The 25,068-nt window shown below is 45.6% G+C and overlaps 1 protein-coding gene across 1 annotated transcript in view; it reads right to left on the reverse strand.

Moving 5' to 3' along the window:
- SLC38A1 (solute carrier family 38 member 1) overlaps positions 1-22,578 on the reverse strand; it is a 65,342-nt gene extending 42,764 nt beyond the window's left edge. Inside the window, exons 1-3 of the mRNA XM_032492668.1 lie at positions 21,098-22,578; positions 9,870-9,984; positions 6,259-6,476 (exon numbers count right to left, since the gene is read on the reverse strand). Of these exons, the coding sequence (XP_032348559.1) occupies positions 6,259-6,380 (122 nt within the window). The 5' untranslated portion in view covers positions 6,381-6,476; positions 9,870-9,984; positions 21,098-22,578. The remainder of the gene's footprint in view (positions 1-6,258; positions 6,477-9,869; positions 9,985-21,097) is intronic.
- Positions 22,579-25,068: the final 2,490 nt, after the last annotated feature.

Here is a 25,068-nt window from a genome sequence, read left to right on the forward strand (position 1 = left end):
TGCAATATTATAAATCCTTCCACAGAATCAAGGTTGAGAGATCTGGCTGGAGAGGGTCAAGGGGGAGCAGCCCTCCTTTTCACACAGGCAGACCCAGGAAACAGGGATGCTGGACTTTCCCAAATGAACTTGACTCGTAGTTAGCGCTGCCACTAAATAAAAGACTGAATGTCATCAGGCTAATTTTAATCACCAGCTCAAGTCTACTGCATCATTGCCCAGAAGGGAAAAGCCTGAACATTTTTAAAGAAACCCAACCGAACACCAATAAACCTCCTGTTTATGGCAGATCTGAGTTCCAGGACTGCCAGTGCTCCCCAGACTGATGGCAGAAAATAAGTGGACAGAGGAGGACGGGCTACAGGGGCATTCAGCGGGGGTCGCTGCAGTGGAAGGGGAGGGGAGAGGGAGCAGCCCCCGCCTGCCTGCCGGCTCTCTGCCGCAGCCCTTCTGCAGGGCGAGGATAATGAAGTGACTTACAGAGCTGCTGGGATGCCTAGCCATTAAAAAGCACATTAAAACACTTTGTGCGTCAAGTGCTTCCCGATTCTGCCTCTTCCTGTAGACTTTCTGCAGCCAGCCTTAACAGGTTTTCCCCCAAATCTCCACTGGCTCTCTCACTGAAAAAGTTTCAAGTACCAATCGCTTGCCCTGCAATTCCAGGTACTGCTGAATTGGACTGTGCCTCAACGTTTAACCTTAGCTCCCCCTGCTCTTCCAAATGGCCTTTCCAACAGAGGGTGAGGACAGAGAGAAGACCAGGGTGTTCTGAGAACTGAGACAGAAAAACGAGTAGGAGGAATCCACTATCCCCTCAGGAGACCCTCCGTCTTCCTCTCAGCTAGTGCCTCCGGGCCGGTTCACAGCCCTCATCTTCCATGAGCCCGCTGATACCCTGGTTTGAACTGACTTTTCTTTTCTTTCTTTCTTTTTTTTAATTGAAGTATAGTCAGTTTACAATGTTGTGTCAGTTTCTGGAGTACAGCATAATGTTTCAGTCACACATAGACATACATATACTTGTTTTCGTAGTTTTCATTATAGGTTACTAAAAGATATTGAATATAATTCCATGTGCTATATAGTAGAAACTTGTTGTTTGTCTATTTTATATATAGAATTTTGTATCTGCAAATCTCGAACTCCCTTTCCTTTTATCCCTTTCCTTTTATCCCTTTCCACCCCCTTTCCCCTCTGGTAACCCTAAGTTTGTTTTCTATGTCTGTGAGTACTCAGAGAAAGCTTCTTTATTCTCTTTCTGATGTTTCAACTTTTTCTTCTTTTTCATCTGTAAGTCTTTGCATGGTCTTTCTGCAAACTTTTTCTTAAATAAAATAAAACCAACCTTTTTTTGTAATGGAAAAGTCCCTTTCAAATAACTAAGTCAAGCCGCTGATCACAAGTTTCTGTTATCTCACCATTTACAAAATGCAACTGCATGTTAAAAAGCACTGACCTCTGGCCAAGACCTCTTTATTGAAGTAAAAATGGGCTATTGGAGAAGGTGCCTTTGACATGTGGGATGATAAAAGAATTATTAAAAAAAAAAAAGAGTTTCACTAGGTCGGTCTGTACCCATAAAGCAGAACTCGATCAACTCTGGTAGCGAATTATTCTGCGAACAAAACAAAACGAAAACCTACAATGGCTGTCGTGCTGACCTTCAATAAACAAAGCCTTGAAAAGGATGTAGGCGTTATACTGAGGTCGTGTGAAGGGAGGCAAATAATATAGAGCAGTTATTTAAAACCAAAAATAAATCAACAACAGCAACAATCCAATTAAGGAGGGGGCTACACAATAGGAAGGTAATCTTCCTGTTTTAATCTCTACCGATCAGGTTCTTCCTAGATTACAGGGTTTCAGCTGAGGATTTATCACACAAAGAGATGACTGGTTGAACTTAAATGACCTTTCCCGGTTCTTCCCCTGAAATTTTAACACCCTACAGGAAAAAGAGAAAAACGAGGCAAGAAACATGTAACAGAGACTGGGAAACACGAACGAATGAAAGAAATAGCAGGCATTTAAGGAGAAGACTGAGAGGTCAGCAAAGCCTTATTTGGTGGATAAACTCCACTGAAAACAGGAGAAAAGAGACTCCCATTATAACAGGAGTGGATAAAGCCAGGAAAGAATTTTCTGACATGAAAACATGGACACAGGAGGAAGTCATGGCATCTTCTTCCCTAAGATACAGAAAAGACATTAGAAGAAGAGAAGGGATAACTTTTCAAGGGTCCTCCCAAGTGATACAAAGGTCGCTCATGAACTCTGAAAGATGCACAGGGACCAAGGAAAACCAAAAGGCTGACGCAGGCTTCAGTGACAGGAGTTGCCCCAAAGTCTTTGAAGAAAATCTTAATGAGAAACTCAAAATTTTGTTAGAAGCTTCTGGGGTCATAACAACAGTAACTATTCCTGGAGATGAGAACAACAGTGGATAAATCAGAAAATAGGTGAATACTTGCCGAGATACAGCTGGGATAAGCTACTAACAGTTCAACAGCCTTAAGGTGACAACAACCAGCAATCATCCAAAACCGGAAACAGTATTATCAGTCCTTGGGGTGGAGGAAAAAGAAGTGTCTGCCAAGAACGAGGGCTGCACTTCCGTTGTTACAGATTGTCTTCTATACTAAAAGGTTTTCTAGTGCCAGACGCTGTGCCAAGTATTCTACATGGGTTTTCTCATCTATTTTCCCAATAATTAGATGTGACCAGCTCTATGATTAGCTCCATTTTAGAGACAAGTAATTTGACCAAAGTTATGTTACTCATAACTACACTGGTGAGCCAGGATTTGAGCCTAAGCTAGCTGAGTGCATAGCCTGAGTCCTTAACTTATAAACAATATTTTGTTTACTAGTCCCCAGCAACCCCATAAGGTGAGCTATTATTTTTACCCCTGTTTTGCAGGGATGGAACTGAGGCTTAAAGCACAAGATCACACAAGACGTGTGGATGGAGCCAGGATTCAATACAAGTCTAAATCCAAACCACACACATAGCTACTCTCTGTCTCTGTCTCTATCTCTCTCTTTCATTTAACAAATACTTTGCAATATCTCCCCTGTACCGGGCACCACTATCACATCATTACAAGGTACGGGAGAAACAAAGATGATTCAGGTAGTTCCTTCTCTCAAGAAGCTCGCATCGAGAGGAAGTCTTGAGCTGGCTACTCAAAGATGTGGTCCGTGGACCAAGCTGTATAGGCATTACCTAGGAGCCTGCAAGAACTCAGTATCTCAGGACCAGTCCCAGACCTACTGAATTAGAATCTGCCGGTAACAAGGTTGCCAGGAGTTTCACACACACATTAAAACGTCAGCAGTCCTGGTCTAATAGACATTTCGGAAGGTTTTGCCGTGCCGGCTATAGATTTCCGTGACTCCAACCCCCCAAATTAGGGCATGAAATAAAACAACTGAACTAGAATAAGGGCAGGAGACCCAATGCCCAAATGGTTCTACTCCGTTTTTAACTAAACTTTAAAAAAGTCATTCCTCTCGTATCCTAGTACAAAGGTTCCAGGCAAAGCTATCAGCTGGATGCCAGGTAATCAGAGGTCAACGTTTGCCTTCAATGTTTTCTCTAGCTCCCTAAAAAGAAGCACTGTTACCTAGACGTTCACTGCCTTGGGAGACGGTTCTCTTAGATTCATATCATTGAGCCTCCCTTCCTCCCACCAACGTGAAAAAGCTGCAAGAAAAGGGAGAGGTATTTGGGTGGATCTTTGCTGAAATTACGGTGGGTTTTTTTTTTTTCACTGTGATTTATCTTTTTGATTTCATGCTGTAATATGTTGTTTTCAGTTTAAATTGTTCTAGAGCCAGAAATGAAGCAAGATTCATCAACCGTGTCAATGAAAGAGGGGAGATAAAATAAAGAAACAAATGCATCGCATTGCATTGGCAACAGTGGAACCAAATTCTGCAGAACAAGTGGTCAGCGCCTGCCCACGCTCGGGCCATGTGGCTCATGGCCTTAGTCACTGTCCATGGGGAAGTGAGCTCACTGGGCAGGTGCCCAAGTCCGGGTGGAGAAGGGGTGTTTCCAACCACTGCAAGCGGTAATCACCTCCAGAACAATATTTTTCGTAAGTAAAACTTTTAACGATAAAGGTCAGATTCTAAACTGAATACTGTAAAAGACTCTCATCTTAAGGTCCCCAAGATTCACACTGCTTTAGGAATGAAACCTCATTATAAACTCGAAATGTCCTACTTGTGGAATGGTTAGAACCCCATCCGCTGTTAAGTGGAGGTCAGTGGTGACTACAGAACACTCCAGGAGCACAGAGTGTAACACAGCACTGGTGGAGCTGAACAGAGTTTAATAGGTGGTACAGACAGACTATCTCTTTCACTAATCCATGAGCATTTTAATCAGAGGCAGCGGGACAGTGTAGAAAAGTCAGGCATTTCAGACAGATCTGTGTGTGCCCTGGAGCAAGTTGTTTTATTTCTCTGAGCCTCAGGTTTCTTACTGGTAAACTGAATTTTTAAATTTTCCTTATTTGCGAGGGGGGAGGGTATAGCTGCATGGTAGAGCACATGCTTAGCATGCATGAAGGCTTGGGTTCAATCCCAGTACGTCCATTAGATAGATAGATAATAGATAGATAGGAAGAAAGGTAGATAGGAAGAAAGATAGACAGACAGGCATTAGATAGATAAGATAGATAAATGATAGATAAATAGATAAATCTAGTTACCTCCCTCTGCAAAAAATTTTTTTTTAATTTTTAAAAAATATTCCTTATTTGCAAAAAAAATTGCATGATGTTATAAGGATCAGTGGCAATACGTGTAAACACACCTGGCACTCAAGAAATGGTAGTTATTATTAATAATTATGCAGAAAAGATAAAAGCAGCAAACTTGAGTCGAACAATAAGAACTATCACAACACAGTAAATACTTAGAAGATAACGAGGAAGTATCTAAGAGCATTTAAGGAAGAGAAAGAGGAGAGGCAGGGCCAAAACTTCTGCGTGTGTGTCCACGATGGCCCCTAAGTCCGACTCTGGCCTCTCCATCACGCGTTGTCCCAGGATGCAGAGCTGATGACCAGAAATGATTGCTACGAAGATGCCTGGTTAGCTGTCACAATGTTTCGTCCATTTGACCGCCACCTCCCCACCCCAAAGTGCTGCATGGTTGGTGTTCTAATGAATTAAGTCCCGGAGAGTCCACGCTCTCCTCCCAGCCTTTCAGGCAGCCCGAGGCTTCAAACAAACCACACCACTAACTCCCAAGCTGGAGAGCTTCCTGCTAAAGGCTCCATATAAGCTGGCTATAAAATCAGAAGGTCAGAGAATGCCCCAAGTCATTAAAAAAAAAAATAGACATTTGCCCTACTCTTTTTTTTTATAACAACTTTATTATAGTATGATTCCCGTATAGGAAACTACATATATTTCAGATATACAGTGTGATAATTTTTGATCCTACTCTTTAAAAGAAATTTTTTTTTTGATGGGGGAGGTATTTAGGTTTATTTATTTATCTAATGGAGGTACTAGGGATTGAACCCAGGACCTTGTGCACGCTAAGCTTGCCCTCTACCACTGAGCTGTACCCTCCCACCAGGGTCCTACTCTTGTAACTTAAGAAACACAGGACCCAAGGGATGGAAGGACTTGCTGGGGTCACAGCTGAGGGTGGGAGCTCCCAGGCCCAGGTTCTTCCTGCCCGCCCCCCACCTCCTCTCTCCTTTCTCTTTCATGTGCTAGTTCTCTACTCTAGTTTCTCATAGAGCCACTTGGGCTCAATCATTATTGTTATTACTTCAAATCCAAGTTACAGATGATGCTGGTAATGACGTACTTGTAGTTTTAACGTGGGAACATTGGCCAACGTGACTTGAACCATTCCTGGATTAAAATGCGGGCGAGGCCAGAGGCCTGTAGTACACATTCAGATACGGCCTGCAGGGAAATGCCTCCAGTCTGTCGAATTCATAAGCACAGAGCTTTTTGAAAAGTTAGGGCTGGTTGGGGTCCAATGTATTTATACATTTTGATTAGACTCAATTGAAAGATTTGAAAGGATGAATAAATTACTTTTCCTATTTGCTTCATCTGCTATTGCTGGCGATGCCCAACAGATGTCACATATGAAATTCAAATTACGGCTTCAAATGCAGCATAACTTTAGTAATGAATAATTCAAGAAAATAACTGAAAACCAGAATAAGATTTTAGAGGCACTTTTTTCATCGGATAGAAAGTGTTGGTGGAAAAATACTCACCTGTTTATCTGACCATTTTCTACTTCGGTGAAATCGTTGGAATCGTTGCTAACGTTGTCATCCTCAGGCACCGTCATGTTTTGCAACTCAGTTAATTCGAGTCCACTTTTGAAATGCATCATGTTTAGAAAGTACCTGGGGTCAAAAAATTAGTCCAAATTCTTCTTTTCTGAGTGGATTTACAAATGGACAGCAGCAAAAATATAGGGTCGACAACCCTAAAATGCAACACAAGCCAAAAATAGACATGTGAATATCACCCCTGATTAAAAATAAACTATTTACACAGAAACAAATAATTAATTTACCACTAACGCAACTTTTACATTTTGCTACTCAGGGCATTAAAGTCATCTTTGTACATCAAGTTATAGAGGCTGTAAAATGTATGTCTTCTATAAATCTCCCTCCATTTTTAACTATAAAATGAGTCATGTTCCGTACTCTTTATGCTTACACTTAAGAGGAATACCATGTCATCTGCAGGCAATACAGACGCCCTTTTATGAAGCAGTGCGTTTAAAAGGAAATCGATTCAGTAATTTTAATGCGTCAGACCACAGGGCACACATACAGCTCGGTACAGACTGAACAGACACAAAAGCACCTCTGATTTAGCAATCTCAGTTTAATAAAAACGCAAATCCTCAATAAACGCCATCACGAGGGATCAACGACCCAACCTAGAGGTCAAGCAGCAAAGGACAAATCTGTGTTTTGAAATTTAGCAAAGAGTTTATCCATCAACTGCAAGAGATTAAATCAATCTCTTCAATGAAATCACTCCATGTCAGGGAATTAGGGAATTAAAAACTCATACTCAGGGGATTTAGGTTAATCCACCTGAAACTATATTTCCTCCTAGAAATGAAAGGCTTGCAGAGTTCACGTTTTCCCCCACATGGATGGCTGTGATTTCAATTCCTGAGGGGTCATCAATTGTATGTAAGGGGGAAAAAGAATTTCAGACACACAGCATCACAAATCAAAAAACAGGTGGTTACAGTGGTGTGATATTGTGATTTTTTATAAAAATATATCTAGTCTGATCTCCATCCCCATTTCCAGCTCACAGTTCCCCAAATCCTTGGAATTTCCTAAGTGTTGAGAGTGATAAATATCTTTTGTCATGTTAATGAGGCAACTTTGGGAAAGCACCTAAGGATGAGGGCTGGTTGTCAATGAAGCCAACCTTGTGATTAGAGGGTTGGAATTTTCAGCCCCACCCCTTGACCTCCGGGGAGAGAAGAGGCTAGAGGCGGACTCAATCACTAATGGCCAATGAGTTGATCAATCATGTAATAAGGCCTCCATAAAAACCAGGAAAAGGAGGAGGCTCAAAGAGCACCCATACTGGGGACTAGAACTCTTCCACGCGCCACCGGCTGGGCTCCCAGCTCCACAAGGACAGACGCTTTTGGTTCCCTCCCTTGCCCCATGTATCTCTAAGTTCTGGCCAATTAACTGAACCCAAGGACACAGTCATGGAAACCTCTGATTTAGAGCCAGTGGGTCAGGAGCACAGCCAACAACCTGGGCTTGTGACTGTTGTCTGAAGTGGAGGGCGCACACACACACACTGGGATTGGGTCCAGGAGGTAAATGCAACCTCGAAAGCAAGGTCTATAAAGCGATGGGAGCCTCACTGGGACAATCTCAGAGAGGCGATGGGGACCATGAAATGAAGCAGAATTTTTGAGATTGTTTTGAATGAGATTTTTTTCAAATGAATGAGATTTTATTGGCTTGTTTTTACCTCCAATAGTAAACCCCTTTGAGTGATGTTTTGATATCTTGTCTGATCCTGAATTCCACAAGATGACTGTAACGTGTTGAGTTAAAACTCCAATATGCCCATCTGAGCATCCTAGGCAGCATTGTGCTAGTTGATAATATTTTTAGGACCCCTAGAAAGCACCCCCGAATGATGCTTTTTCAAGAATTTTCTTCTCTTCCCCACAGCTGGGCCCCGCGTTATTTCTTTTCATTCACACAGTCTCCTATCTAGAATGAAACGTTCCTAGTCCCGGAATCCTTTACAACTTCCACAAAGTACATACCGTCTAGGGCCTCAGGTTCCAGGAGCCTCACCCTTCCTGCAGGGCAGGGCCTCTCCTGGAAAGCAGGAAGCCAGGAGCGGAGACTTGAGATCCTTGAACTCCTGCTCTAAGGCCAACCTGGCAGCTCGGGGCGGAGTCTTCCAGCCCGGGTGGTAGTGCTGGAGCCCAGGCCATGATTAATTGCCTTGAGTGCCTTCACACGCAGCAGTGAACACGGTCTGTCTTTACTTTGTGAAAGTTGAGGGGCACTAGCAGGGTAAAGCCCGCTCTCACCCCTCGGCCCGCTTTGATGAAAGCTGCACAGAATCCCCTAGGATTCTTGCTCCCCTGGCTCTGGTCTGGACAAGGCCCTTGGAGGCTACTGGACGGATATGGCAGGGCTGCTAGAAAGTTGATGCAGTGGATGGTGTTTCCAATCTGGGTGAAGGAGTCCTTCTTTCTCCACAAACTGGTAGGAAATCGGGCACCGGACAAAAAACTTCCGAGGAGGGGAAAGGTTGCCTAACAGTAGACCTGGAGTCTACAGTTTGAATTTAAACTTTCCTATCAATATATGGGTGTGTATACAAATACATACTATATAAAAATATATACTGTATCATATAAAATATAATATACAATATGTATACATATACTATATAAAGTATATATATATAGTATACATAAATACGATGTATACATTAAAGCAATGGGCAAACAAGGCAAAATAAAACCTAAAAAAAAAATAGAGGAAGTTCTGGCCACTAAAACTATGTCAGTATTAGGCAAATGCCAGCACTAAGTTAATCACATAGGATACACGTTTTTCCTTTGGCTTAGAGAGAAATTTATTTTTTCAGTTCCAGAGGCTAGAAGTCCCAGCTCAAGGTGTTGGCAAGTTTTATTTCTCCTGCGGCCTCCCTCCTTGGCTCGCAGACAGCTGCTTTCTTGCTGTGTCTTCATATGGTCTCCCCTCTGTGTGTTAATCTCCTCTTTTTTTTTTTTTTAGAATAAATTTTTATTGTTGCAAAATAACCTATCTGAAATCTAACTTGTTCTTGAAGACGAAAACTGGAAAATGGGGAAAATGAACAAAGTGAGTGACACCTGTCACCCAGGTTAAGGCCACACGTAGAAAATACCACCCATTCAATTTATCAGGTATTTATTGAGTGCCAGGGGATGAAGAGATTTTAAAAGTCTGAAAAGGTCAAATTCTGGGATCTGAGGTAGCTTCAGAGAAAAGTCACAATTGGACTGGCTCTTGAAAAAGAAAAAGAAAAATTTTCTGGTTCTAAAGCTAATATATGCCCGTTGTGGACGCTTTAGAAGAGAACTTGAAAAGAAACTGTGGCACCTAAAGTGGGCCTGCTGCTGGATTTTGATGTGTTTCCTCCCTTTTTCCCTGTTTTTTTTCTCCTTTTCTTCATGTAACATTGCATTGTAAGCATTTCGAAGAAGTGCTTTTTTAGATATATTGGCTCCTTATTAATAAATAATGCAGGTTTTTATAGAAAAATTAGAAAACGCAAGTTTGCAAATGAAGACAGAAACAAATTTTGAAAAAGTCACCTGTTATCTCAGCAAGCAGAGATGATCACTGTGTATATATCGAAGTGTGACCTTCCAGGGTTTTTCTATGCACATAGATGTAGGGCCTGGCACACAGTAGGCACTAAATAAATATCTGTTAAAGGAAAAGAATGAGTACAAATTTTAAAAAGTCTTCATTTACAAAAATGGAAATCATACCATTGAGTTTTTAAACGTTTTCACTTAAGTATGATTTCCGATCCTGAGCTATGTCTGTAAACATGGGTTTACACCATTACTGCAAATGCTTCCTTAACTGGCTGACTGGGCCGTAAACTGACATCCAACCTGTTACTGCTGGACAGTCCCACGGCCTGGTGGACAGGAGACTGACAGGTGGACACGGGCCTGAGCTGAGACTTCTCAATGAAGGAGAACATGGCCAAGGGCAAAGAGACAGGGAGTGTTGAGTTCAAGAAACAGAAGAATTATAGTTTCACTGAAAGACAGAAGCAATTATCACACTACACAATTAAATTAAAAGGCCAAATGAAGATGGTGTGACGATCCAGATGTTAACCCAACCACAATTACTATCTCTCAACATTTATAATAGGTTATAAATTACACTTTACTTGACATGGAATATTTCTGATCCTTTACTGCAATCTTAAGTACTCTTAAGAGGCATTATTATCTTGGTATGCTTATTGGTACATTTTCCTAACAGTACCAGTGTGAAACACATATATTTCTTCTCTACTCTTCATGGTGTTACGCATCAAAGGAGAGGATACACAGAGAAACCTGTCCGCTCTTACATCGCTCAAAGCCTATGTAAGCAAGTAAGACCATCTCATACAAAGCGACGGTATATCATGAAACATTTGCATCATAGAGACCAAACTACGCAGCAGAACAAAGAATAAGTCCAGAAAGATTTCAGAGATATACACACATACATATGTACATACGGAAAGGAAGGAAGGGAGGGAGAGAGGAAAACGGAGCCTGGAGAAATCAGGTAAGGTTTTACAAAGAGTTCAGACTTGAACTATGTCTAAAAATAGGCAGGATTTAGACTGGGGGTAGGGAAGGCATTACTTGCACTGGGAACAAAAGAGGGAAAGACCTGAAGGATAATGGGCACAGAACACCCACTCAGATGAACGCAGCTAGAGCAGAGGGAGCAAGTTGCATGCTCCTGAGTAATAGGAGGTTATACAGGTTTGGTAAAAGTTGATCTAAAAACTGTAGCAAGAAAAGCAAACCAAAGAATATACCACAATTTAAACATTGTCCAAAATTACTTTTGGGGATAAATAAGCAAAAACATCATTTCAATTGCTAATATACTTTGTGATAGGTGGGCCCGCTTGGTATTTGTTCCCACCACTTTCCCATCCAGTTCTGTAGAGGATGGAAAGTTGAAAAGTACATTTCCCACATTCCTAGAACCCCGCAGCTAGGGTTCTGGACAGGATTTAGATTCCACCAATCAGAGAGCAAAGTGGTGGGGGCCAGGCATCCATTTTGCTGGTACCATTCCAGCAGGTGCAGCCGATATCACTGGAGCCAACCACTGTGGCTGTGAATCCCTGATGGTCAGATTGGCCTAAGTGATGTGTTCCTGGAGCACGCAGTTCAAACAGTGAGAAACCATCTTCCTGGCTTCCTGGTGAAGGCACAGGTAGATGAGTGGTGATGTTCTGGTCATTATTCCCAGAGGTCCGGCCTAAAGCCTGCTCTGCTATCTTTTCTAACAATTTTACAGGCTTTGATTCCCTGTATTAAATTCCTTTTGTTTAACATACATAGAAACATCTCTGTTATATGCAACCGAACTCTGACTGATAGTCTTAATTTTATCTTTTCCTCCCTTAAAACATTTTTATCGTGAGAACTTTTTAAAAAACAAATTCCTTAGTCTCTCTTTTTGTTTTTGTTTTGTTTTTGGGAGCGTGGTAAGTAATTAGATTTTTTTAAAAAAATTTAATGGAGATTCTGGGGATTGAACCCAGGACCTTGTGCATGCTAAGCACACAATCTACCACTGAGCTATACCCTCCCCCTTGAGAACTTTTAAACATATATAAAAGCGGGCAGAATAGAACAATGAACCCCCATGTACCAATGTATCAACAATTACCATTTCAGGCCAGTCTTGTTGAAGTTTCACCCCCACCATCACACAGAATTATTTTAAAGCAGATCGCAGATATCCTATCATCTGTAAATATTCCAGCACATAGCTCTAAACGGTGAGAACCATGTCACTATCACACCTGGAATATAACGAGGATTCTTTAATGACACTAAATATCGAGGCATGTGTACTTAATTTTAAAACTGTTATGAATCACATTGGTTTTTCATTCTGAAGAGTAAGATCATACTTCTCCTGGCTCAGGTCCTAGGAATCAATTACAGTGGCCAGTGGTCCTGAGAACGTGTTAAGTGGGAGGCCAGCGATGGTCCTGTTCATCCTGCCACCTCTTCCCACAATGGCCTGAGCCTATTTTTACACACGTGGGGTCCTTGGATCACCGAGCTCTCAGATGCTAATAATATGGATCTATGAGCTGCTGTTCCTTATTTCAAAAGGCCTCAAACAGGCTAAACAGGTCAGCTAAAATGTCAGGAGTCCTTGCTTTTGGGTAGATTGCATTAATCTGCTGTGATCATCCTAGATTCTGACGGGTAATGTTATGAATCTTTGAATAACAAAAATGGGAAGTGAATTAATATATTAAAGCCGTAGTCAAAACTCACTACACAGTATCCTCAAGGTCTGGATGTTGCTTTGCATATAAATTATACTTCAATTAATATAAAAGCTTGAAGTTGATACCATCTTTGAAAATCTGGGGTCCCTGAGAGGTGGAGAAGGGCCTTTGGTAGCTAAAGGCTGGGAGCCAGTAAACAGTCTCAGAAGAAAAGGTGTTTTCTCTCTTCTTACTCAAGACTCCCGGCTTAACCGGAGCTTGAGGTCTCAGCTCTGCTAGGACCTGGCCTCCCACTTTCTCTTTGTCGGCTTCTCCGACTTCTGTCAATCACACTCAGCTCTGTATCTGGAAAGTAACCCTGAACCACCACCCGCCTCCTCTCTCTTCCCTCAACAGTCTGAACGGCTTGCCCCTGTCCTCATCACTCCCCTGAATCCAGGCTCCACTGGCGAACTCTGGCTCCACCCTCAGGAGCCGTGCTGGCCCCAGGCAAGAAAGTTAACCTCCCCTTGCCTCAGTTTCCTCATCTGTAAAATGGAGATAAAGTAATACCGACCTCACACAGCCGTTGTAAAGATTCCACAATTGGGTCCGTGTGTGGCACTTGTTCTGGCAAGCGATGGTGCCTATCACTGCTAACATCGTTACCACTTCCTAATCAAAGCAAGTGGGCTTTTCTCAGTCCCTCATCCCTTCATGTCCTTCCGCAGGAAGGGGCACTGTTTCCTGACCTCCGCCACCGCGCCCCTCCCCGCATCCTCCTGGGCGGGGGCTGCTCCTCCGCCCCCTCCCACCCTCAGGTCAGCCCTGTGGCCCCTCGGTCCCCTCCGCACACTCCACATTCTTTCCTCTTTAAGTTTCCAGCCTGAATTGTCAGGCTTCGTGCCACACGGGCATCTTTCAGACCTTTTTTCCCCCAGGCCTTTTCGTTTTGTAAAACTAGAATTCCTCTGCATTTTGAAATCGGATCCGCCTCAGAAATACGACATGATAAAGATCCCATCACTTAGCACGGCACACGTTTCTTCATCTGTAAACCGGGGAGGCTGGAGGGAAGAGACGACCTGTCAGGTCCCGTCCCGCTCAGAAAAAAAGTCCGCAGATGCTCTTGGGACCCCGGCTGCCCCCGGACCTCTCCACGTGGGTGTCTGCCGGGACTTCAGACTCCAGGCGCCCAACTGAACGCGTCACCCGACCTCGCACATCAGCTTTGCTATTTCTGTTCACGATCGTGTTCGTACCCCTGTCACTCAGACGCAGAACCCGAGTATCTAATCAGTCCTTATCAACATTCTTTCATCACCGCCCTTTCTTCCTCTCCCTCCAACCGGCTCCACAATCCGAACCGGGCCAGTCTTTCCCCCAGTCTGCCTACTGAGCCCTACCCTCTCCCATCCACGGGGGCAGATTCTTCCTGAAAATCCCTGTCTTGCACACTCCTCTTCTCACTACTCTACCCCAGGTGCCAATCATAACTGTTCCTAATGTCCACAGGGCGCAGTCCAATCCCTGGAACCTCAAACTCAAAGCCCAGATGGCTCAAAACACTCTCTTAAGACTTCTCTCCCGTGATGCTCTTTCTGAACCTCCCATTCCTGCCATGGGTCTACTCTTGGGCAGTTTTCTGCTTTGCTCCCACATCCCCTTGGCCCTGAGCACGCTTCCCACCCCTGCCCCTTCCCATCAAGCCCACGCCTACTTTAGTACCACATTTCTTTCAAATCCCAGCTTGCTGGCTTTCGTGCCTTTATAAATTTTTTAAAATTTCAAGCCAGCCTTCTCTGTGAGGTCTTTCTCCAATGACCAACCCATGACTGATTATTTATTTGTGATGAATTCTCACAGCACTTTTGCATAGATTACTTACTGGCTTACAACAAGGGTTCTTATACATTTTAACCATCTTTTATGGAATTATCCCCCCCCCCAATTACATTTTCAACCTCTTGAGGACAGGGACCACTTAGCTCCCAAGCACATGATGGTAAATACGTTAACAATAACGATGATGACTAAATTTAAAAAGCAAGCTATGACTATCTGTCTACAGACAATAGAGCAGCAATCCTCAGAAACACAATTTCTCAGGAAATCAAGACAAAAATGGGAAGTTAGCACATGCACAGCCCTACTGCACAGTTTTCATTAAATCTGCCACTTAATTTCTTCTACATTTGATCTGGGCATGTGTGAATTATGTGAAAATACATTTAAAACTGTAAAGTACTAGGTACATGGAAAGTATTTATCATTCACATCCTGGCCACTCTGTCTGGAATGTTTGAGAATGCTTGGCATAACTTCTACAAGTCCAGAAAGGATTGTACAAAGCAGTGGTTCTCAACTGGGGACCATTTTGGCCCCTGCCCTCAGGGGACATTTGACAATGCCCAGGGACAGTTTTAGTTGTCACAAGTGAGAGGGTGTGGCAGGCTTCAAGTGGAGAGAGATCAGAGTTGCTGCTAAACACCATTTGATGCACAGGACAGCTGTTCACAACACAGCGTTATCCGGCCCCAAATGCCAGGACCCAAGGGTGGGAAGCCCGGTGTTAAAGGAAACTGACCGGGAGATAAGGACGGACCATTTCTGCATGGGGTACAGAGATGAGCTGCTCACTTCCTTGGACAGGTTGCCACCTGCATCCTATTTTGTTCACAATATTTCCGACACCTGCTGCTACCGCCCCACAACTCCTCTGTTCAGATTCCCAGACCATCTTTTAACTGTCTGCTATCAACATGCCCAGCGTATGGTATCCAGGAGTTAACCTATCCATATTCAGATGTTTTGAAACTATTCTGATTTCTCAAAAACAGAAAATACTATGAAGTTAATTAACCTGTAACTCTGGATATAGGAGGGTGGATTGTATATTACCTTTTAAAAACTGAAGTTTAATTTAATTAAAACAGTTAGTTTATTTAAGCAGTGTGAATACCACAAAATTTAAAATCTCATCAACTTAAAATTCATAGATTTAAATAATTATGTACAGTTTAAAAACAGCCTGGGATATTACAGCTTTTGAGAAATTATTTTTCTTACACATGTATGTTTTTGCTCTGCTAATGTCTCTGATTAAGGACTGCTGTTGAACTAAAAACAATGAACAGGAATTTCTTTTTCTTAAAAGCCTCATATAAGTTACGACAGCTAACTCCCAGCAAAATATTCTAGCAAAAACAGAAACAAGGAGAACTTTAAAGCACCACTAAGCAGTGCATGGTAAGAGAACTGTTTATAAAAAGAAATATTTAAAAATATGCCTTCATTTGAAAAGAGAAACCATAATAAAACACACTATAACTTAATATTAAATGATGTTCTTCTCTCTGGACCTCTGTCTTCTCACCTCTAAATAAGAAGTTCAGATTAACTGATGCATGCTCAAAGATCTCGTCCAGTTTTAAAATTCTCTGAATTTATGATTCTGTAGACTGTTTCTTAATGGCTCACTTTCAGAGATAAGAAGATGGGCTTGTGGACAAGTCTTTTGAGTAGGTTAACAGACTAATGGTCCTCAGTTCTGGCTACACATAAGAATAACCTCCAGAGATTAAAAAAAATAGCAGTGATAACCTGCCCCCACTCCAACACACAGCAGTTTCTGGTTTTATTGGTCTAGGATGAACTCTAAGCATGTATATTTTAAGTGCTCTACAAGGGACTTTAATGTACTGCCAACATCAAGATCTATAGATTACACTAAGGGTGGAAAAAAAACAAAAACAAAAACAAAAAAAAAAAACCCAATACAGCCACAGCCCAAGTAGGTAAGATAAATGAGCAAAGCAGATTCAGCACAAGGAACTGGAGAACACATGTCTCATCTATTTCGGTAGGAATAAGATGGATCTCTTTTTTTCTCCCCCCAAGAAATGCCAGAAATCCAGATTTTTAAAGTGAAATTCTGATATTTAACTGTTGACAACCAATTCCAAACAGTTTTAAAAGAAAGTGTAGGTCACACAAAATTGACACACACAGGCTTCATTTGGTTCTACAGCCACCAGTTTGTAACCTAAACCAAACCAGTTCAATAAATCCAACACAACTCTTCCCTCTGTGCTGTCCTGCCTCTGTCCCACTCAGAGCCTCCTCCTCCCAGACTCTGGGCCATAACCTCTCCCTTTCCTTTCCATTGTCTCTTTCTTTTCCAATCTTCATCACTCCTAACAGACGGAAACTGAGATCCACACATTAAATCTTTATGTGGCCCAGGCTGTATCCCTGGACTGGCTCATACGCCGGGGAAAATTCAGGTTATAAATTGTAACCTGAGGCTGCAGCTCCATGATGTCAACAACTGGTTGGTTTAGTCGAGTTGGGGAGGAAAAATCAGTCAAGCTCATAATTTCGCATTACCCAGAATTGACCAAGCAACACATGGGAGCTGTCATTTAATTTCTGCTTCTGTTTTGCTTGCTTTTCAAAATCCACTGCATGTTAGAATTATCTCTGGTGTTCTTTTTAAAAAAATTCCCAACTAAATCTGTATCTCTGGAAATGGAGTCCAGGCGCTGGCAACTTTTAAAAGACCCCTGGTGAGTCAATGTGATGCCCAAGTTGAGAAACACTAATCTTGATCCATCTCCTAAACCTGCGGATTAGCAGTGTGTGTATCTCTGGCTGATTACCACCTTGAAGAGTTCTTTTAACTTGTTCAAGGATGTGCTCAGCTCTGTTCTCATTGTATCTTCATGACTCTGTGGGTGAGGCAGCTCGGACACTATTATTAGCATTGGACAGGTGAGACAATGAGACATAAATAAATGTCAACTGAGTTGCCCAAGTGGACCCGGCTAGTTATTGGCAAAGACGCACTGTCACTTCATCAAGAGTTCCTTGATTGCAAGCCGCATGCTTGCAAAGTTTCCCCAAACTATGGTGCTTCCCAGGACTGAATTCCTTTAAGCTTAGTAAGTAACCCTAACGCGCAGGTGGTTGGTAGAAAACTGATGAAACAAAATGTTACCAAAATAACAATTTTTTTTTAACATATATGTATTTTAACAATGTTCTTAAAAGACTCAATTTTAGGGTCAGTGTTCTGGGGTGTCTTTCTCTGAAGTCTACAATGCTATTTGGAATATGCTTATTCCCCTTACCCCCAGATCACCTTTCAAAGATTCTCCCAGAGACTGAAAATATTCAAGTAGTTTCCATTAAGATATTTTTTCAGAAAAGTTTTCTTAAATGATTAAATATTCACTAAATATTAGAGGTAAGAGGAACTTTGCTGATCATTTTCCCCCATTCCCTCTGACAGATGAGAACCTGAGGTCCCTTTTCATCTGATATATATGGAGCGCTGACACTGTGCATCCGCTACCTTCATTAAACCTTCAGGATAACTCTATAAGATGGGAACTGCTACCATCACCACCACCATCGTCATCTCATGATTCCCGTTTAACAAGTGAGACAAAAACTGAGGTTCAGAGACAACTTGCCCATGCCCAAGGTATGGTACTTACATCTGACTCAAAGCCCATGTCCTTAGCCCCCACCTTCCATCACCTGGACTGACAATGGTGCAAAAAGTGAAAGATAAACAAATCTTTATGAAAATGCTAAGAGATGATCAGTGAACACTTCTTTGAAGAGGTAAAAAAGTGGCATTTGAGCTAAGCCTTCACAAATATATGGTATTTCAGTAGGCATTCTAGTCTGGAATCAACATCAAGACTGAGGCAGAAAAGTGACAGGGAAGGCATACGGCGAAGTGGGAGAAGGAGGTGGAAAGAAGTGAAGACAGATTGTGGAGGGTCCTGGGAGCCCGGCTAAGGAATTTAGACTTTAACTCAGGCAATCGGAACCCACTGATGACTTTTAGAAGCAAGTTTACTTTAAAATGCAAACTGAGTTTTAGAAATAGAGACCTCGTGGAAGTGTTGAGATTGAATTAGGGGAGCAGAGCTCGGTCTAGCGGAGACCAACTGGAAGCCCATTACACCTCCTAGCCAGCGACTTCACTCTTCACTATGCACAGTGCTTGCATCTGCTCCCCTGAGGGCACCTCCAGGTCTGCTTCATGGATCTTGCATCCCGCAGACTGCTGCAACTGCCCTGTCTAGGTCAAATGACAGAGACCTGAACCTGGGCAGTGGGGATGGAGATGCAAAGACAGGTCTGTGGGGCATTTGCACGGGCCTGGGAACAGCACAGAAGTGTAGTTGGTAGGGGGCGGGGAATAGCTCAGTGGTAGAGCGCAAGCTTAGCATGCAAGAGGTCCTGGGTTCAATCCTCAGCGCCTCTGTTAAAAAAAAAAAAAAAAAAGTGGAGAGGAGGTAAGAGAAAGAGAAGCAGAGTAGAAAAAGACCCTGACGTTTCAACTTAGAAGAAGGGGACAAATAATGAGACATAGAAAGACAGGGATGGTCAACAGTAGCATAAAGAGGTGAACAAGACATTTTGGCCAAGATCTCAATCCGACAGGCAGCTACCTTGTGCTGGGCATTAGGAGAACAACAATGAGGAAGACTGGTTTTTGCCCTCTAGTTAGCACCCAGAGGGAGGAAAAGACATAACTAGCAAGAACCAGGTGCCTGGTCTCCTAGTCTAAGGACCAGTGTTCCCTCCCCCCTCACACAGGCCCTCCTAGAGGGGCATCTTTCTAAGCATCCTCCCGCATCACATGATCCTGTTTTATTTCTTCACTGCAGGAACAAATCTCTGAAACTCATTTATAGGTGCATTTACTGTCTGTTTCCCCCAGGAGAAGGCAAGCCTCACAAAAGCATCAACTTTATATCTTGTTAGTTGCTACCTGCCCCAGAAGCCCTCAGGAGGAAACAGTATGTTGGGGGAAAAAAGGTTTGAATAAACCTCATTAAGGTTAGGACCTCAAGCCAAAGGAAGTGAGTTTCCCAATGCCTCAGGCGACATACTGAGAATTGAAGTGACTCTGAGAAATACAGCTATTTTGCGGTTGGGGAGCAAATCCAAATCCAGGGGGCCTCCCATGGATCTGCATGGATTTCAGGAATACACACCCGGTGAGAGATGTTTAACAATGAGGCCAGCCAGCCACCTAGCTCAGGTTTTATTTCCGTTGTCCTTCTGACGTCAGAAAAAGCACGAGTTGCAGCACAGTTTCTTCTATCCAGGTGACAAATTACAGGCTTGCTGGGCCCTGCAGTCAGCAAACCATAGATTTATTCTCTCCTCCCCCTTGTATTAAAAATGTTAAAACCCACGTTAGCGATATCAGATCCCTTTACAAATGCAAATAAACATCGTTTCAGCGCTCGGGTCTTTTTCGCTCTACTACATAAATCACCATGGAGTCGAATGAAAAAGTATGTGATCCCGGTGGCAGTCAGGTTTCCACCGGAGAACCAGTACTGTAAAAACTGGGTCCGCGCCGTAGAATGAGACACAAAGGGCTCTCAACTGTAGCACCACCTTCTCAAGCCCAAGACAGCCTGTGAAAGGCACCCGAAACGCCGTGACGCTGGTGCCGCGAAATTCCTTTTGCCGCCATATGCACTTGAACCTTCTCCGACTGCAGTCCAGCTCACACCCAGGGCTGGGAGACTCTGCAGGGAAGCAGTGCCCAGACAGCCTCCTAACCTGGGGGTCCGGGTGGGTGCTGAGGCGCCCGACGCTCCGGGGGGCGTTTTACGGTGGTAGGGGCTCGCACTAGGGCGCAGGAGTGCTTTCCTCCCGGTCCCGCCGCGGCGAGGCTAAAGGCCTCTGGGGGGCAACGTTTAGGGACGCGAGAGCGATGCGGGGGTGGGGGAGGGGGTGAGAGTGGAGCCCAGGGCAGTCCGCGCCCGGGCCCCGCGTCCCGCTCAAGCGGTGGCCTTTTGTTTCACCAGCTCCAGCGGATCCCAGCTCTCAGAACAGCACTTCTTTCTTTCCCCTTCTTCGTTAGGGAAAGAACCTCTTCGGGCGGGAAAGGGCAGTGAGTCACTGCCAGCAACCTTTAGTAACCCCCCGACTCCTCCCCGCATCCTCCAACTCCTCTCGGTTACTGAGAGCCGGGTAGAGCCAGAGAAGGGCCGCCAGCGTGCTCCCCGGCCCGCAGCCAGTCTCAGAGACCCGGCCGGCCGCACGCACACCCCCGGGGACATCACATGCTCTCCTCAGGGCCCTGCGGACACAGGAAATTCCCCGCAAATGCCCGGCATTCAAACACTCTCCGGGTACGCAGTCGCGCCCTCACCTCGGCTGCGCTCTCCCCACCCCCCAGACCCGCGTGGTCCCTGACCCTTGTATAATTGAACCAGATCTGGTACCATATTCTGCCACTAAGAAATCAGAACCCAAAAGTAAGCCACAGCCCACGCAAAGGTGAAATCAGGGGTCTCCGGCGCCTCCTTATACTTCTGAGGGCGATCAGAGGAACCGGGGATCTGGACTTTTCTTTTCTGAAAAGCAAAATCCGAACGCATCCGGCACAGAGGCGCACTCCTTCCTTTCACGGCTGCATGGATGACTTCTGCGTTACCGCCTCCTCTCACATTTAAAACATCCCTTTCCTCCCCGCCGCCGCTCCCTCGGCTCTCCACCGGGCCCGGAAAATCGCCTTACCTCGGACAATAAAGGGAAAGGTGGCAAAAGGAGACGTCAAGGTGTCCGCCCTCCCGGAATTTTCCCCAGGAGCTGCAGCCGTGCGATGTCCTTTGTGTCAAGGTCTGGCTCCCTCGGCCGGGAAAAGGTGGCCTCCGTCAGCGAGGGCTGGGCGGGGAGGCTTGGCGTGGCGTGGCGGATTTCCGAGGAAGGTGAAGGGCGGCGACCTTCAGGCGGAGCGGTGTGGCTGTCCCAGCCCGCGCTCTCCTGGCTCTCCTCCTCCTTTCGGGGCCGATTGCATCAGAATCTCCCCCTCTCCACCAACCCCCACCCACACTGTGTTCGCACTTACATCCACCCGCTGGGCCGCAGAGGGTCTCGAATCGCAGTCATTCTTTTACTGGAGGCGCGCGTCGCCCTTGCGCATCCATGGCTCGCGACGGCTTAGCCGGGAAAGTCAGGCTATTCCTCCGCGTCCCGCGCTCCGTCGCCTCCCCTCCTGCGCGCACTCTCTTTAACCAAAGCTGCGTGTCACTGAGCGATGCCCGTCACATGGTGTCTCTGCCGGCGGCCGCGCCTTGCCTCCTCCCTCTCGCCGCCCGTTGAGGATGCAGCGACCGCGGCTGGCGGAGACTGAGCATCGGGGAAAGAGGGAGGGAGGGAGGGAGGGGTTGCGGGGCACGCGTGTGCGGGGCACGCGTGTGCCGGGAGCGCTGGCGGTGGCACCGGGAGCGGAGGCGCAGCCTGGACACCTGCCCCCACGCCCTCCTGGGGCCCGGCAGCGAGCCCGGAGCCCAGCTGCGGCGGCGGCTGGAGACAGGGAGCCCTCGGGGATGGAGGTGGGGGCGGCTGAGAGGGAGCCAAATGAGGCAAGGAGGGCTGAGCGTTGAGGGGCTGGAGGGCGCATTTTGAGGGGGATGCCAGGGCCCGGCAGGGGCGGGCGAGCGAGGGGAGTTGCATTGTGGGAAGGGCGCCGCGGGAGGATGGCCGCAGGAGAGGCTGGTCCGCGCGCAGCCCGGCGAGCCGCTGGCGGAGACGGAGCGTCGTGTCGACTCCCGGGAATGCACCGAGAGCGCCGGGTTTGGCGGGGAGCGGGCCGAAGTGGCGGGGGCGGCGGCGGGGTGCGCGGGCACCTCTGGAAACCCTTTGTCCGTAACCCGCAGTGGGAGGTGCCTCCCTTCTTCCGGATCCAGCACCCGCAGACCCCGCCAGCAGCCCCTACCCCGAGATCGGTGCAGTAGGGCTCTGTTTGGGGACTGGGTGTGACGCGACCCGAAGGTTTTGCTGAGCTGGAGGCGCACACCTGCCTAGGCGCGAGGCGGCCCGGAGACCCCACGTGACTCCGCCCGGGGCCGGCGCGTCGGGGTTCACTGAGCCGAGCGCCCCAAATCCGGGATTAGCGCGGGGCGAGGGAGCAGGATGGAGAGGAATGGGGCAGCAGGGCCCATTTCCCGTTCTTTCGCTCACTCTTTGTTCCAGGCACAGCCGCTCTCACCAACTGGACACTTCCTTGCAGGGGAGTGTGTTTCCTTAAAATGGCGACAGGAAATCCCACCTGTGCGTCAGCCAATTAGACTGTCAGCACCGCGCGAATCTGGGGGGTGGAAACTCGAGCCTTTTATTGACAGGCATGGTTCCGTCTCCGTGTTCCATCAAAACAGGAAAGGGAAGGTGAATCATCTTTCAAAAATTAGTCTACCTGGAGCATTTCAAGCGGGCAGACCCAGTAGTTTAAGTAATGAAGTGGCTGTGGCTTTTGCATCACCGCTGGAAAAGCGAGAGGACAACGGGACCCTCAGAACTGACGCAAACCCTCGTTCCGTCTAACGGCAGAAAATGGCCTTCGTTAGTTCAACAGTGGCTGTGTGAGAACCCCATTCAGGAGGCCTGCTCTTGAAGAAAACTGAGAAACTGAAGGGCAGTGCAAACGGAAGGGCAGCCTCGCTCAGCCAGACCTGCGATCGAATTTTGCCCCTGACACCTACTGCTTCCCTCGCCTGCTTACTCTGTCCTTCATTTTGTTTCCCAGTTTGTAAAAAAAAAAAAAAAAAAAAAAGAGGGTTAGTGGTACCCACATCATAGTATTATTCTACAGGTCACCAAAAAGTTGCGTCTTCTCCCCTTTCCTTCCCAGAGGAATCTAATTTAGAAGGAAATTATTAATTTTAAGTAGCGTGCACCTTGCCCGGCAGAAATAATTCTTATGAACAAGGTAGGAAATATAAATAGGCAAAGTGGGTGGACGGTGAGCATAACTCCGTAAGCTTGTTGAAATGTTTGCCTTACTAAGTAGAATGTATGTTCACCAGTGTTTGGAGAGCATCCCATCTCAAGCTTATCTTTTGATTACAGTTTTAACCTACTTGCTGGTTTCTGTGCACAAAAGACCGCAGTCACCTAGCATTTTTTAAATTGGATTCCATAGTGATAAATTGGGCTTCACTCCTTGCCAGCTACTGTGCTAAGCACTTTACGTGTAAATATTATCACATTTAATCCTTACAACTACTCAATTAGATATTATCCTCTTTGTGTAAACAAGAAAGCGAGTTTACAGAGGCTAAGTTGGCCGTGTTCACTTAAGACAGTAAGTGGTAATAAAAGGGGAAGTGAGGGAAGTGATTCCCGTTCAGGTCTGAATTCAAAGTCCGTGCTCAGGCTTAACCCTGATGCTACAACCACACGCAACTAGACACTTGGGCCTGGAGTGTGGAAAGATCTTCACTTCTCTTCTAGATTTTAGTTGACAGCCTGGAACTGGAGGGTAAACATCAACACAGAGGCTGAAGTGAAGACTATTCCTGTGGGGAGAGTTGTAGGGGAAGAGTAAGGCAGTGGTGTCCAGGATGAGTGCCCCGGTGACATCAGTGTGACTGTTCTTCCAGGACTGCTTGTACGTGAAGCGTCCTTTCAGAGGTCCTTTCAGGAGCTCAGCACTTCACCCCAATTGCTGTGGTCTCACCAGGGGGAAGGGATGTCGTGATGACTCTGCTGTTCACTGTGTGCTTCCTGAGAGACAGGCAGCAGGATAAGCACCTTATAGACAGTCTCTCATTTAATCCACACATCATTCCTAAGAGGTGCAGACTATCGAGCCCAACAGAGGTTGAGGAATTTATTCTAGGTCCACACAGCCGTCATTGGCACATCTAGGTCTTGCGTCCAGGGCTGACCCCAAAGCCAGTTCTCCACGCCTGGCTTCCATATGTTCCCTGATGCTGGAACAACCCCCTTTAGAGGACTGGGAGGTAGGACAGGTCCCAGGCCCCTCTGCCTTCAGATGGGGACCGCCACCCTGTTTCCAGGGAGTCAGCTGTCTCTGTGATAGGTTTGTGGGCCCCCAGGGCATTGTCAGCTGTAGCTAATGTTCCTGTGGACCTTCACAACTGAGCAGACATCCCTAAATGATACTCAGATCGTCGGGACACGTTAACGGCTTTTACGGTGGGCTTACGTCACCAGATTTGTAATTGGCTGGCAGGAGGTCAACAACTCCCACTGACTCTGAACTAATTTAAATTAAAAATCCCAGAGCAGGCCTCTTTGAGAATGACTGTTGTTTCTGATTTCAGCTCAGGGCAGCTCTGCACGGCCACTTAGTTTTTTATCTGTTAGGGGAGCAAGGAGTCAGGTTCGTTAGGTGTGCTGCCTACATGGCAATACAGTCTCATTCATTCAAGCGAAACCAGAGCCAGTGATCAGTCCGGAAGGTTAATGTCTAATTCACCTGACATTTATGCATCGCTGTACGGGCCAACTTGTGTGGACCTCCCTAGCTTGTTACCAGATGAGCTACCGATACCCTCACGATGATCGAATGACTCTGTGTCTCCAGAGTTTTCGCCACAATGCTCGGTACCTAAATGCACGATAAACGGTGTCTGCGACTATTTTGCACACTTTGCATAAATAAGCAAGAGGCAGTGAATTTTCAAAGCCCAAGTTTATAGGCACCAAGTACTCTGTTATGCTCACTCCATACTGAAACAGCT

The sequence above is a fragment of the Camelus ferus genome, chromosome 12 (assembly GCF_009834535.1).
Source record: "Camelus ferus isolate YT-003-E chromosome 12, BCGSAC_Cfer_1.0, whole genome shotgun sequence".
In the NCBI taxonomy this organism is placed as follows: Eukaryota; Metazoa; Chordata; class Mammalia; order Artiodactyla; family Camelidae; genus Camelus; species Camelus ferus.